This window comes from Haematobia irritans, chromosome 3 (assembly GCF_050003625.1).
Source record: "Haematobia irritans isolate KBUSLIRL chromosome 3, ASM5000362v1, whole genome shotgun sequence".
Lineage (NCBI taxonomy): Eukaryota > Metazoa > Arthropoda > Insecta > Diptera > Muscidae > Haematobia > Haematobia irritans.
Window position 1 is genome coordinate 209,649,199 of NC_134399.1, and position 16,465 is coordinate 209,665,663.

At 27.3% G+C, this 16,465-nt stretch overlaps 1 protein-coding gene across 5 annotated transcripts in view; it reads right to left on the reverse strand.

Moving 5' to 3' along the window:
- HDAC4 (histone deacetylase 4) overlaps positions 1 to 16,465 on the reverse strand; it is a 115,646-nt gene that overhangs the window by 79,458 nt on the left and 19,723 nt on the right. For all 5 annotated transcript variants that reach the window (XM_075302517.1, XM_075302519.1, XM_075302518.1 and 2 more), the window contains exon 2: positions 7,713 to 7,776. In XM_075302517.1, coding sequence (XP_075158632.1) covers positions 7,713 to 7,746 — 34 coding nt within the window. In that variant the 5' untranslated portion in view covers positions 7,747 to 7,776. The remainder of the gene's footprint in view (positions 1 to 7,712; positions 7,777 to 16,465) is intronic.

The window sequence follows — 16,465 nt, forward strand, 5'->3', positions numbered from 1 at the left end:
TACTAAAATATGGACCGATACTCACCGTTTTGGGCACACCTCTTTATGACCCGAAAATACCTCTAGATTTCCAATTTCAGGCAAATAGGATAAAAGCTTCGGATTCTAGAAGCCCAAGAAGTAAAATCGGGAAATCGGCCTATATGGAGGCTATACCAAAATATGGACCGATACTCACCATTTTCGGCACACCTCTTTATGATCATAAAATACCTCTAGATTTCAAATTTAAGGCAAATTGGATAAAAACTACCGTTTCTATAAGCCCAAGACACCAAATCGGGAGGTCGTTTTATATGGGGACCGTACCAAAACATGGACCGATACTCACAATTTTTGGCACACGTATGTATTTGTGGTCCTACAATACCTCTAGATTTCCAATTTCAGGTAAATTGAATAAAAACTGCGGTTTCTATAAGCCCAAGAAGTAAAATCGGGAGATCGGTCTATGTGGGGGCTATACCGATACTCACCATTTTTGGCACACCTCTTTATGATCATAAAATACATCTAGATTTCAAATTTAAGGCAAATTGGATAAAAACTACGATTTCTATAAGCCCAAGACCCCAAATCGGGAGGTCGGTTTATATGGGGACTATATCAAAACCTGGACCGATATAGCCCATCTTCGAACTTGACCTGCCTGCAGACAAAAGACGAGTTTGTGCAAATTTCAGCACGATTGCTTGCTTCATTATTGAAGACTGTAGCGTGATTACAACAGACTGACAGACAGCCAGACAGACAGACAGACAGACAGACGGACATCGTTATATCGTCTTAGAATTTCTCCCTGATCAAGAATATATATACTTTATATAGTCGGAAATCGATATTTCGATGTGTTACAAACGGAATGACAAACTTATTATACCCCCGTCACCATTCTATGGTGGTGGGTATAAAAAATCTACCATTTCTGGTACAATTCTACCAACTTTGGCAATGTGTCTACCACCCAATTTTACTACTTGAATATTTAGAAGTAAATTTTCTGTCATAAATAGAAGGTGATCGAACTCCCATTTTCATATCTCCAGCATTTCGAAGGCGATCACCTGTATCTTGGTGTTGCGATTCGAAATCTCGATCTTATTAAAGCTTGCTGAATTTGACAAAATTTTAATTTTTAAATTATTACTGATTTTCTACAGCAGAGCCTTTTGCTTTTTTTAACTTGTCATAAATTGGGGATTTTGGGGACGAAAACATCACAATTTGGGGACAAGAGCCAGAAAAATACTGGCAACACTGGAACTGATGTCACCCAAAGATAATTGAGAAGAAGATGCAGTCTTGTCATAGCAAAACTGAAGCACCAGAGGACTCTGCCAACAAAATATCATAAAGTTTGCGTCGACGTGTCTCTCAAATGTACTGCCGTTTGCGTTGGAAAATATCATAACATTTGTGTTTTTCATAAATTTCTGAATAAAAACCCACAAAAGCAGTACCAAAACGTTTGTAGAAAATTAAAATAAAACGTATGTGTATTTTAAAGCAAATATTAATTATGGTTTTATGTGAATATTGCCGTTTAAATTTATTCTTGGGCAGAGCTGCTTTGGAAAAAATTGACAAATAAAACAATTTTTTTCTCATAGCCCTCTACACCTTGACATTTGTCTTCTCTTGATAAGAGCACAATGCTTAATCTTGTTATACTCAATTATCTTTGTGTCACCAAAGAGAATAAAAACACAAGAGGACGAAAATTTCTCTTCTACAAAAACAACAAATTTCAAACGTATAGATGGCGCACAATGCCTGCAGCTTTGGTATTACCGACGTTGCGGTTGAAGCGCTGTTTTGACAAATTCTTTATAAAGGCGTCGGCAGTTATAATTTCAAATTGTCTGCCAAAAAATTTAATGGAATGAAAATGGAATAAAAACGAAAATTTTTTGCTACAAAGTAGGTTTTAAATCCTAAATTTCTTGAAGTTTCGTAAAGTCGACAGAGAACTGAACTGGGTGACACCGACGCAAACTGTATGATATTTGAGAGAATCGCCGACAAAAACTGCATGATATTAGAGAAATTTTCCTCATAGCTGCCACCTACTGACGCAGTTTCACTTCACAGTTTCGTTCTCTTGTTTTTATTCTCTCTGATGTCAACTTGTCGTTATTAAATCTGATCTATTTTTTACTAACGTATAAGTAATGTCCCTAAAAGTTACGTATACGCAAAGATGTATACAAAAAATTATATTTTCACACCTTGTAATACATCTAAAATTACGTATACGCTTAGCTATACCAACAATTGTTAAAACAATTTTATACTCAGAGAAGTGTTACTTACACATTGACAAAAACAAAATCGCATTGCAATTTGATTTATTTAAAAAAAAAAATGTTTGCTTTTTAACGAATTCAAAAATAAAAAGTTTACATCTAACGCAGATTCATAGTGTTTTCGCAACATAAGCGACTTTGAATGTAGTTTCCATATTACTTATATTATAAAACAAATTAGAAAACAGTTCGTGATTTCGTCATAAATTAGATTTCATTTGGTTTTAATGAAAATACATTTAGGCAAGAGAAACATTTTGATTTGTCTAAAATGTTGCTTGAACTTTTTTATTCCACCCAACAATTTATTGGCAACCCTGAATCATCTGTCAACTTAGCAGCTCCTTATGTAGTGTGTGTGTGTGGGGGGGACTGTAACCAAATAACACTTCGTTTTCTAACAAAGAAAGGACAACAATAACAACAACCACTATGAAGGACAATGTATAAAAATAAATCCAAAAACACTATGCTTCTGTTAGGAACATTGTCGAGTGTTACATTAACCTAACATTGAAAATGGTTTTTTCCTTCTTCCTTTTTACCAGGCTAGCAGGCATAAAGACGCCATTGTTGTCTATATCGTTGTTGCCGTAGTCATCGTTTATACGAACACGAACAACTTGTAGGCTGTCTGACAAATGGACTGACACACCCCACCCCTCCCCACCTAACGTCTAGCGACGAGCCAACTTACCTTAACCTACAACAAGGAGAAAATACAGAACGGTAACAACATAAACATTAGAATGGAGAAAGCTTTACACAAACAGAAATTGCTATGGCTATAAATGTGTGCCAGAGAATGAAGCCGCCGAGTCGCGCCGCCGATTTCAGTCGCCGCCGACCATTTTTTGCCAGTCGACGCCGCCGCCGAATATATCGACTCATCTCGACTCAAATTTAGCAGCCAATTAATCAAAAATGTCGATTTAAATCAGAAAAATTTATATATAATCGTCGTATTTTTTCCAAAATTTTGAACACAACCAATCATATTTAAGCTGCTATAATAATTTAGCAAAAATTTAGCTCAGAAAATTTAAACGAAAAGTAAATTTGTTTGTAAGATCGGTTCTACAACTAATCTCATTACCATTCGATTAACTTCAAATTGATTTTATAATGGATAATTGTCCGCCGCCGAGTGAACAAATTTATATCGGCTCAGCCGTCAAGCCGCCGCCGCCGAAGGCAAAAATTTAGTGTCCGCCGCCGCCGACAAATATGGGTCGGCTTCATTCTCTGATGTGTGCGTATTGGGGAAGTACCAACAACAAAAGCAATGAATGAAAAAACAAACGTACAAAAGCAACTGGCGGCTGAAGGTTGCTGACAAAAATTTAAGCAGAGAATTTTAAGATTTGTTATGTAGAAGGACAACAGTGTAGCCCTATAAAGAAGGATGTGTGCCAACAATATCGACGAAATAATGCAAGATTATGAGATGATGGGCAGGATTTGTTGTTGTTATTATAAGGATGGCTAAAAACGCGCAAAAAAAAAATACAAAATTGAAAGTAAATGTTAAAAGATGACAATTAGAAAACAAAAAACAATCAAGAAGAAAGGGAAATCCAAGACAAATAGCCTATATTTTATCTGTGTGATACACTGTTAGAAAAATATGTTTTTCATATGTTCCGATATAAACAAAATGTGTTTCGGGCACAATTTTTAAACACAATATATTTAAGTGCAAACATGTAATGTTCCTAAACTAACACAAAATGTTTGGGACACATATGTTAATATGTTACAATATATTATGTTTGGGGCATGAATGTTTCATAAAAATAATATGTGTGAATGTATACATATATAAATTTACACATTTCGAGTAAAAATATATATGTTGTGATACTTTATTCAGAGAGCGACAGAGAGAGAGAGAGAGAGTTAGTATAGAGAAAGGAATAGAGATGGAAACCGGGAGGGATGAATAAAAAGATGTCAACATAACACAGCGAGAATGAAATGAGAGCAATTTCTGTGAAACCGCTTATATGTTGTTTCGGAAAACTGTTTCATGATAAGGCCAACAATTTAATATGCTTAAGTCTAAATATTATTTAATTTGAATATTAGAATGAGTATTCGGAATAAAGAGAATAGACATTCGGAACCAAGAGAATAGACATTTGAAAAAAAAACAGCATATTTGTATTACAGAAAAAGATGCGAAGAACTCAAAAATTTCGTGGAAGTGAAAATTATGTGAGGGAATGAGCACAATCTTGAGGATTCTTCCAAGCATATACTATTTTTGGACTCAAAATGCTTCCAAACATATAATATGCTCACATAAAACAAACATATTAATGTTTCGCAGTATCCAATAATATATGTGCTTCCTGCAAAATATGTTTGGAACATATGTTAGAGAAGCGATTTTTTTTGAGGGTGTAGGTATATGGAAACCCATATTAAAGAAAGATATTAAGAACGCAATATCTTTACCACCATATTTAACTTTTATTTTCTTGAGAATGTAGAGGCAAAAACACCAAGGAAGAAAAGGAGCAAAATATAAACGTATACGCATACACTGATACCACACATATATATATGGTTGTGCTATTTATTTGCGTATGTATGTGTATTGGCAAAGTAGTTTGGGTCTGTGTATTGGTATGTTTTCCTCCATGGCATTTAAGTGCGCTTTCTGAAGGCAAAAGTAATATTCTAAAAATAGTCTAAAAATCAATAAACGAACGAATGAATGTTGGTTGGTTGGTTTTCTTATATTCTTCGTTTATTTTCCTTTGGGTTAGACAAATTTTGTTGGTTTTTTTTAGCTTATATGAACTCTCTCGTGCATATTTTATTTGTAAATACACACTAAATAAATTTAAGTATATGTATAAAATAATGGACACATATGTACATTTATATACAAACATGAAAAGATATTAATATTGTATAATAGTAATAAAAATAATAATACACATTTATTATTAATTTATGAATTTATTTTGTGTTGACAAAAAAAAAAAACAAAAAACAACACTTTCGTAATATATTAGTTCATTACAAAACTCGAAAGTTATTAAAATTATGGATATTCTTCCATTTGGAAAAAAACTCTATAGATATAAAGTTTTGACCAAAACTTTTGACAACATATTCTATAGAAATAAAATGTCGACATATTTTTCTATAGAAATAAAATTTTGACAAAATTTTCTATGGAAATAAAATTTTGAAAAAACTTTTTATAGAAAAAAAAATTTTGAGAAAATTTTCTATAGAAATAAAGTTTTGACCAAATTTTCTATAGAAATAACATTTTGACAAAGTTTTCTATAGAAATAAAATTTTGACCAAATTTTCTATAGAAATAAATTTTTGACACAATTTTCTATAGAAATAAAATTTTGACAAAATTTTCTATGGAAAAATTTTGACAAAATTTTCTATAGAAATCAAATTTTGACAAATTTTTCTATAGAAATAAAATTTTGACAAAATTTTATAGAGAAATAAAATTTTGACAAAATTTTCTATAGAAATAAAATTTTGACCAAATTTTCTATAGAAATAAAATATTGGCAAATTTTTTTATAGAAACAAAATTTTCTATAGAAATAACATTTTGACAAAGTTTTCTATAGAAATAAAATTTTGACAGAATTTTCTATAGAAATAAAATTTTGACCAAATTTTCTATAGAAATAAAATATTGGCAAAATTTTCTATAGAAATAAAATTTTGACAAAATTTTGTATGGAAATAAAATTTTGACAAAATTTTATAGGAATAAAATTTTGAGAAAAAATTCTATAGAAATAACATTTTGACAAAGTTTTCTATAGAAATAAACTTTTGACAAAATTTTCTATAGGAATAAAATTTTGACCAAATTTTCTATAGAAATAAAATATTGGCAAAATTTTCTATAGAAATAAAATTTTGACAACATTTTCTATGGAAATAAAATTTTGACAAAATTTTCTATCGAAATAAAATTTTGACAAAATTTTCTATAGAAATAAAATTTTGAAAAAAATTTTTAAAGAAACAAAATTTTCTATAGAAATAAAATTTTGACAAAATTTTCTATAGAAATAAAATGTTGACAAAATTTTATATAGGAATAAAATTTTGAGAAAATATTCTATAGAAATAAAATTGTGACAAATTTTTTTATAGAAACAAAATTTTCTATAGAAATAAAATTTTGACAAAATTTTCTATGGAAATAAAATTTTGACAAAATTTTCTATAGAAATAAAATTTTTACAAAATTGTCTATAGAAATAAAATTTTGACAAAATTTTCTGTAGAAATAAAATATTAGCAAACTTTTCCATAGAAATAAATTTTTGACAAAATTTTCTATGGAAATAAAATTTTGACAAAATTTTCTATAGAAATAAAATTTTGACAAAATTTTCTATAGAAATAAAATTTTGACAAAATTTTCTATAGAAATAAAATTTTGACAAAATTTAATATAGGAATAAAATTTTGAGAAAATATTCTATAGAAATAAAATTGTGACAAATTTTTTTATAGAAACAAAATTTTCTATAGAAATAAAATTTTGACAAAATTTTCTATAGAAATAAAATTTTTACAAAATTTCCTATAGAAATATAATTTTGATAAAATTTTCTATAGAAATAAAATTTTGGCAAAATTTCCTATAGAAATAACATTTTGACAAAGTTTTCTATAGAAATAAAATTTTGACAAAATTTTCTATAGAAATAAAATTTTGACAAAATTTTCTATAGAAATAAAATTTTGACAAAATTTTATATAGGAATAAAATTTTGCCAAAATTTTTAATAGAATTAAAATTTTGACATGATTTTCTATAGAAATAAAATTTTGACAAAATTTTCTATAGAAATAAAATTTTGAGAAAATTTTCTATAGAAATAAAATTTTGAGAAAATTTAATATAGGAATAAAATTTTGAGAAAATATTCTATAGAAATAAGATTGTGACAATTTTTTTTATAGAAACAAAATTTTCTATGGAAATAAAATTTTGACAAAATTTTCTATAGAAATAAAATTTTGACAAAATTTTCTATAGAAATAAAATTTTGACATAATTTTATATAGAAATAACATTTTGACAAAATTTTGTATAGAAATAAAATTTTGACAAAATTTTCTATAGAATTAAAATTTTGACATGATTTTCTATAGAAATAACATTTTGACAAAGTATTCTATAGAAATAAAATTTGACAAAATTTTCTATAGAAATAAAATTTTGACAAAATTTTCTATAGAAATAAAGTTGTGACAAAATTTTCTTTAGAGATAAAATTTTGACATGATTTGCTATAGAAATAAAATTTTGATATGATTTTCTATAGAAATAAAATTGTGACAGCATCTTCGATAGAAATAAAATTTTGACAACATTTTAATATAAAAAAAACTTACCATGCGTCGGCATTCGCTCTTCCGGTGAAGTCATTTTTTAATCCTAATTTGAAACAAATAAATCCTAAAAACAAGAAGAAAACAAATTGTTATTAATGTTACCAAACGATTAAAAAAATTTTTTCGACTAGAAAAAGTAATAATTAATAATTGTTTATATGGTGAAGTAGCTTTTGTTATTGTTAATCTGTTGCAAAATTATATAATTATTTCAATTCATATCATTTTCTTCGAATTTAAAGTGCTATTCATTCACAATATACTATTATTGTGAATTAAGGAAATACTAATTTGACAACATGTCCGCAATTTAGTACCAACAAGATGTGTACCAAATAGCTGAGCCCTTTAGAGTGTCAGAATAGCAAAATTCTACCTATCTTAAACCCAAAAACAAAGCTTTAAGCATTATTTGACTTCATATTGCAGTAAATTTTAATTCTTTGAAAACATTTTGAATTCAGAGATTTCTCATGCAATTGTGATTACTGGGAATATCATTTAAAGTTTTCTTAGAAATTTTATTTAACACCATCAATGGATAACGTGTAATATCTAACAGGCAAATATCAACCAAGTAAAGTATTTAATTCAAGCATGTGCTTCACTAAATATAACTAATGGTACACTCTGGGAAAAAATTCCCAACAAGAAAATGGTTGTTCTGTATTCCTAGATTTCAAATCAAAATTAATTGTTTTAATTCTAGAAAAATGTGTTATAATTGATATAACACATATCTATAATGGATCAATATGTTATGCCGTATATCATACGGACAGCTCATAACACGCAACTTGAGTTAAAATCGTGACTCTTTAATTTATGAATTCATGCAGAGTGTAGGATTGTTTATTAAGTGAACTTTTTTGGTGAAGATAAACCAGAAAGTTTGTACTTGTAGGGGTGTATTATACGAGAGAAGAAACACAATCTCAAAATATCTCTCTCATTTCGTTGTACTACTAAATCACAATAATTTGTTATTGTGACTCAAATTAACACGAATTGTTCAAATTCAAATTTGACATAAATGTTGAACCTTCCCTTAAAGAATTTGGTATTGATTCTAAAATAAGCGATATTCAGAAAGAATTCAGGTTTCTCTTTCTCATGTCGGCTGGCATACACCTAAGCCTATACTAGATGCTCTAACTCGTTCTTTCCATTGTATCCTGCTTTTGTCCTAGGAAATCTGTGCTTTGACCAATTCCCAAATTTTGTTAATGGCTACTAAATAAAACCAATAATAAATTAATAAACGGACAAATCGTACCAACAAATGTACCAAACTATCAATTTTATCATCCCTATGATAATCTTCATTTGGTTGTACGCAAATCATTATATTAATGAAATAAACATTATGCATGCATATAGAATAATAAAAAAAAGTGAGATTTATGATCATATTGATACCGAAAAACAAACCATGACTAAGCAATTTATCATTCCGTTTGTAGAGAATTCCTAATTACTTAGTGACAGCAAGTATTGTATTTAACAAATTATATATACAGTGACAACTTTGATGTTTTTTTTTTTTTTTTTGTTATTAAATAACATTTTTATTTAAGCAGCTGTCAACAGCAAAGAAATTGTGTTTGTGCATTTCCAATCGTAATGTTTTTGTTTCTTAAGCCCTACATTTGGGTTGGCATAAAGCTAAAAAGCTTTAAATATATGGGACAAGTTTAAAACCAAGATTTGACATATTCGATTTTATTTTATTTTTTTTTTTAATAAATAGAACATTTTTACTTTGAAGTTTCTTATAATTCCTTATCAAATGATAGGAAATATAATTTTACAATTTTCAGAACATTTAATCGAAAATTAATGTAGTCATATTCGGGTTTATCATAAAACACACAAACCAATTTGGCATCCCTATTTTCCCTACAAGTTCCTTGCAATAACTCGAAACGCTCGAACAAACCCACTTGTTCGATGCGTTACAAACTTCTTTCTCCTCATATTGTGATCATCTATAATTTACAACATTGTAACAAAGAATTGTTTCTCTATACACGCAAATGTATCTATGCGAGTATACATAACTATACGCCTGCATATTTGTGTTCAATTTCTGCTCCTCCTCCCTTTTTTGCTTATTGCTATCACTACTGCTACTAGTGTTGTTACTATTTTATTGGAACAGATCAACAAGTTCATTGTTGCTAAAAGCACATAAACACATACATACATATTGTATGTGTGTAAGTATATGCACAAGTTCTAAGAATAAGAAATCGCAGTTGGCAATGCAATTTATGATGTTCCACTGACTTCGTTGACTTTCTTCTCCTGAATCTTCATTTTGTGTGGATCAAAAAAACAAAATGCGAATACAACTTCACTGGCGATAAGGTTCTTGATGTGGTTACTGTTATTTGTTATTCTTCTCTCTTTATTTCTTTCACTGACAGAACGCGTTTTTCATATTGCAGAGTTGCCAAACTAATCGATTTGAGAGAAAAATCGTTTGATGGAAGTACATGTTGGAAAAATCTTTAAAATCATGTGAGTTGTGCGGGACTTTTTTGAAAACTTATTCAGAGTTCCCAGATATATCTAGAAAACAATCACATTGTTTAGATACGGAGAAGTTGAAAAAAGGTTAAAGCTGTTCAAATAAATAAAAGCGAAAAAAGTAGAGTAAAAAATGGCTACTTATAACCCTCTAACATATAACTTGATATTTACTCTCTTAACAAAAGAGAAGATCATATCTGCGAGAGACTTACTATATTATGGCAATACTCTTTAAAAAATTCATTATAACAATTCAATGCCTCTTCTTTAATTTGCTTCCATTTTTCGTCATTAATTAATCATCATCCAATAAAAGTAGTTGACAAAAAAGCAAATCTAAAAATAGTCATATACTTAAAGCCTTAAATTCATGCATACATAATTATTTAATAATTTCCATAACCTAATGCCGCACAATTGATTCATCATTGTTTTTGTTTTTAATCGCTTTAATAACAAAAAAACGCCTACAGAAGCAAGAACAAGGAGAAGGAGAAGAAAGCAAAAACAAAAACAAAACTACGACAATTATAATGCCTTCCTTGTTGGTATATTGTGCCGGCCATCATCGTATACTATTTATATTTACCAGGGAGCAAACAAACAACAACAACAACAAAAATTAACGGAAAGCACAAAAAAAGAGAATAAGCATTAATAAATGTTTACTTTTGCGTGTTTAGTATTCAACTCACACACAACCTCCCATCTATGTGTATCTCTCTCTATCTACTCACTCATATGCCAAACAACATTCCTTTCGAATGAATCCGCCAAACGCATTTCCTAGAAATGGAAGTCTGTCGTACTGTCACACAGTGAACTCTAAACAAAAGCCAACACTCTTGAATTGTAAGAATAATTGGCAGTAAATGTACTCTTGCACTCGTTGATAGAACATTTGTATGCTTATCAGAAGAGCTCTATGCGAAATCATATACAAAGTGTTGGGGTACAAAAACAAATTAGGCGATATTGAGTCGGAATTGTTGCTTTAATTATTAAGACTCGCCGTTAAGAGAGTAAAAACAATGTCATACCATGATAAAATACAGGGAACTTCTGTCATATCAATGCGTGCAAATCTCTATATTCTTTTTTACGACCACTACACGTAGAGAAGGAATATGATCACCTCAAACATGTTTCAAGAGCAAAATGTTATTTTTGTATGGTGACCATGTAACACGTTTGTCACTAAAATGTTATTTTCTCGTCAAATATAACCTGCTTGCCGAAATCAGATACATGATTTCCGAGATAACATGGTTGCGAAAACCATGTTACTTGGTCACCACCCAAAAATAACATTTTCATATTCCATTGATCATATTCCTTCTCTGGGTGTACTTGAAAATTCAACTTTTTGGCGCCCCTCAAAACAGTCTTTTCTCATTCGCCTGACACTAAACTATCGTATATACGAGGTTTGACTTTAATATTTCGGCATTGGGCAGGCCTAGTTTTGTAAACTGTCAAAGTTTGACATTTTTGAGGTTATGCGTACTCAGATCGTTTTGACACAGTTGTTAGAATTCTACCAAAAAATTTAATTTTTTTTACAGTTTGGTAGATGGGTAGAATTGTTGATGGTTTGGTAGATTTTGCGAAATATTCCTCTCCAACTAAGATGTACTTCACAAATTTTCTATAGGTAAAATTTTCTATAAAACTAAAATTTTGACAAAATTTTCTATAGAAGTAAATTTTTGACAAAATTTTCTATAGAAGTAAAATTTTGACAAAATTTTCTATAGAAAAAAAATTTTTACAAAATTTTCTATAGTAATAAAATTTTGACAAAATTTTCTATAGAAATAAAATTTTGACAATATTTTCTATAGAAATAAAATTTTGATTTGAATTTTCTATAGTAATAACATTTTGACAAAATATTCTATAGAAATAAAATTTTAAAAGATCGTTTTGACACAGTTGTTAGAATTCCACCAAAAATTATAAATTTTTTACAGATTGGTAGAATTGTTGATGGTTTGGTAGATTTTGCGAAATATTCCTCTCCAACTAAGAGGTACTTCACAAAATTTCTATAGGTACAATTTTCTATAGAACTAAAATTTTGACAAAATGTTTTTATAGAAATAAAATGTTGACAAAATTTTCTATAGAAATAAAATAATGACAAAATTTTCTATAGAAATAAAATTTTAACAAAATTTTCTATAGAAATAAAATTTTAACAAAATTTTTTATAGAAATAAAAGTTGGCAAAATTTTCTATAGAAATAAAATGTTGACAAAATTTTCTATAGAAATAACATTTTAACAAAATTTTCTATAGAAATAAAATTTTGACATTTTCTATAGAAATAAAACTTTTACAAAATTTCTATAGAAATAACATTTTCTATACAAATAAAATTTTGGCAAAATTTTCAATAGAAATACAGTTCTGACAAAATTTTCTATAGAAATAAAATTATGACAAAATTTTCTATAAAAATAAAATTTTGTCAAAATTTACTATAGAAATAAAATTTTTGTCAAAAATTGATATAATTTTCTATAGAAATAAAATTTTGACAAAATTTTCCATAGAAATACAATTTTAACACAATTTTGTATAGTAATAAAATTTGGCAACATTTTCTATAGAAATAAAATTTTAACAAAATTTTCTATAGAAATAAAATTTTAACAAAATTTTCTATAGAAATAAAATTTTGACAAAATTTTCTACAGAAATAAAATTTTGACAAAATTTTCTATAGAAATAAAATTTTGACAAAATTTTCTATAGAAATAAAATTTTGACAACATTTTCTATAGAAATAAAATTTTGACAAAATTTCTATAGTAATAAAATTTTGTCAAAATTTCTATACAAATAAAATTTTGACAAAATTTTCTATAGAAATACAGTTCTATGTTGTCAAAATTTACTACAGAAATAAAATTTTTTAAAAAATAGGTATAATTTTCTATAGAAATAAAATTTTGACAAAATTTTCCATAGAAATAAAATTTTGACAAAATTTTCTATAGAAATAAAATTTTGACAAAATTTTTTATAGAAATAAAATTTTGGTAAAATTGTCTTCAGAAAAAAATAATCCCTCAAAACTCCACAAATTTATGGAAATTCCCCACCAAATCTCCAACTCAGAAATGACGTCACCATTCACAAAAAATATCCCCAATATGGTGGAACACAAAAAAAATATCCCCAATTTGACAACGCATATTTGAAGTTTTTACAATTCAGTTAAAAGACTAAATTATTTTTTCTATTTTAAAGTTATTAAAATTTCAAAGCAAACGTGATATATTTCCTATATCTAAAGTTTATTTTATAATTTTCTATAGAAATAAAATTTTGACAAAATTTTCTATAGAAATATAATTTTGCAAAATTTTCTATGGAGATAAAACTTAAAAAAAAAAAAAAAATTCTATATGAATAAAATTTTGAAAAAATGTTCTATAGAAATAAAATTTTGACAAAATTTTCTATAGAAATAAATTTTAACAAAATTTTCAATAGAAATAAAATGTTAACAAAATTTTCTATAGAAATAAAGTTTTAACAAAATTTTCTATCGAAATAAAATTTTAACAAAATTTCCTATAGAAATAAAATGTTACCAAAATTTTCTATAGAAATAAAATTTTTTAAAAAAATTTTCTATAGAAAAAAAATTTTGAGAAAAATTTTCTAAAGAAATGAAATTTTGACAAAATTTTTTATAAAAATAAAATTTTGACAACATTTTCTATAGAAATAAAATTTTAACAAAATTTTCTATAGAAATAAAATTTTGACAAAATTTTCTATAGAACTAAAATTTTGACAAAATTTTCTATAGAAATAAAATTTTAACAAAATTTTCTATACAAATAAAATCTTGACAAAATTTTCTATAGAAATAAAATTTTGACAAAATTTTCTATAGAAATAAAATTTTGACAAAATTTTTATAGAAATAAAATTTTGACAAAATTTCTATAGAAATAAATTTTTTACAAAATTGTCTATAGAAATAAAATTTTTACAAAATTTCTATAGTAATAAAATTTTGACAAAATTTTCCATAGAAATAAAATTTGGCAAAATTTTCAATATAAATTGAATTTTGGCAAAATTTTCAATAGAAATAAATTTTTGGCAATTTTTTATAGATATAAAATTTTGACAAGATTTTCTGGTAAACAATGGCAACAATATCCCATTTTCCGCCGTGTACAAGAAATACACGTAATCACACTGAAAAAAAGCATGCTCGGTTCCAAAGATTTCGTCTTTACTCTAACAATTTTGGTATTGATTCCGAGCCAAATAAGCGGAGAATACAAATAAGGACACTTTTAAGACACAATTCTCTTTTAAAGTTGGGTTTTGTGTACTTGCTTCTAGGAAGCAAATTTTAATTTTTCGTTTTTTCAGCTTGTTTTCTTCATATGCTATCAAAGTCCTTTAAAAACGGGTTAACGACGACTTTAATTTCCAAATTCAGATTCGACTTCCAGTAGAAATTATTAAATTATGCAAACATTTTTTCTTTCATGTTATGATACCCATTTTTAACTCAAATCACTTAATTATAAGGACAAAACGACTTCACTAAAAAGTTTATCGACTTTTCGACAAGGAAAAAAATTATATTAGAGTAATGCGTCATCTATGCTAAGCAAAATTTGCATTCGTATTTTAAAGACATGAACTCTTTGACCTCACGACAATATTTTTTTCAGTGCATGTGTTCGCCTATCGCTATGGTTATATTTTCACGCTAATTATTTTCCTATATTTTCGATTGGATTTTTTTTCCTGGGTGTATAAAAAATCTCTGTTCTTTTCCCTCTTAACTAATGTCTAAAATATTCTGTATCCTCCTTCGGTGGTCATGGTTTCCTTTTGCATCTTAGATTTATGGAATTTTATTGTCTTTATTATTCCATATTTTCTTTTGCGTTTGTTCTTTTAAATACGAACGTGATTGAGTGTGCGTATACTTACATGGGAGGAGTGTTTTGGGTGTATGAGTTTCAGGGAATTTTCACAAATTCTTGGAAGAAAGTAAGGCAACGTAATAGAATAAAATAATAACAAGTATTGTGTATCTTCTGGTAGGGTAATAATATAGTATTTGTATATATTGTTTTGATTTCTTTTTCTAAAAAAAAAACAACAACAAGATACGCAAAAAGAGTCTAGCAGAAATGGCCAGTGGTTGGATATTATTTTCTGTTTTCCTTAATTGAGTTCGAGCTCACAATTGCTACGAGTATAGATTAATAATTAGCACAATTAATTCAATCATTTTTTATACACAATTGTTTTTGTAAATCCCAGCAAAAAAGTGGATTCAAAAAAGCAATGAAAATATTCTTTATGGATCCGGAAGTGGTGTAGCGCAATCGGATCACAAGCAATGCGTTTTATATATGAATAAATCCTCCTCCCTCAGATAGAGGATTAAAAGATATATCTTCCACTTATAAATCTGGAAATATATAGAAAATTTTGTCAAACATGTATTCATATAGAAAATTTTGTCAAAATTTTATTTCTTAGAAACTTTTGTTAAAAATTCATTTCTGCAGAAAATTTTGTAAATTTTTATTTCTATAGAAAATTTTGTCAAAATTTTATTTCTATAAAAAATTTTGTCAAAATTTCATTTCTATAGAAAATTTTTTTAAAATTGTATTTCTATAGAAAATTTTGTTAAAATTTTATTTCTATAGAAAATTTTGTCAAAATTTTATTTCTATAGAAAATTTTGTCAAAATTGTATTTCTATAGAAAATTTTGCCAAATTTTTTTTCTATAGAAAATTATAAAATAAACTTTAGATATAGGAAATATATCACGCTTGCTTTGAAAGTTTAATAACTTTAAAATAGAAAAAATAATTAAGTTTTTTAACTGAATTGTAAAAACTTCAAATATAGAATTTACATTTTCCTCAACACCAGCGTTGCCAAATTGGGGATATTTTTTTGTGTGTTCCCCCATATTGGGGATATTTTTTGTGAATGGTGACGTCACATTTGAGTTGGAGTTTTGGTGGGGAATTTCCATAAATTTGTGGAGTTTTGAGGGATTATTTATTATTATTTTTTTTTTTTTTGAAGACAATTTTACCAAAATTTTATTTCTATGGAAAATTTTGTCAAAATTTTAATTCTATAGAAAATTTTGGCAATATTTTATTTCTATAGAAAATTATGTCAAAATTTTATTTCTATAGAAA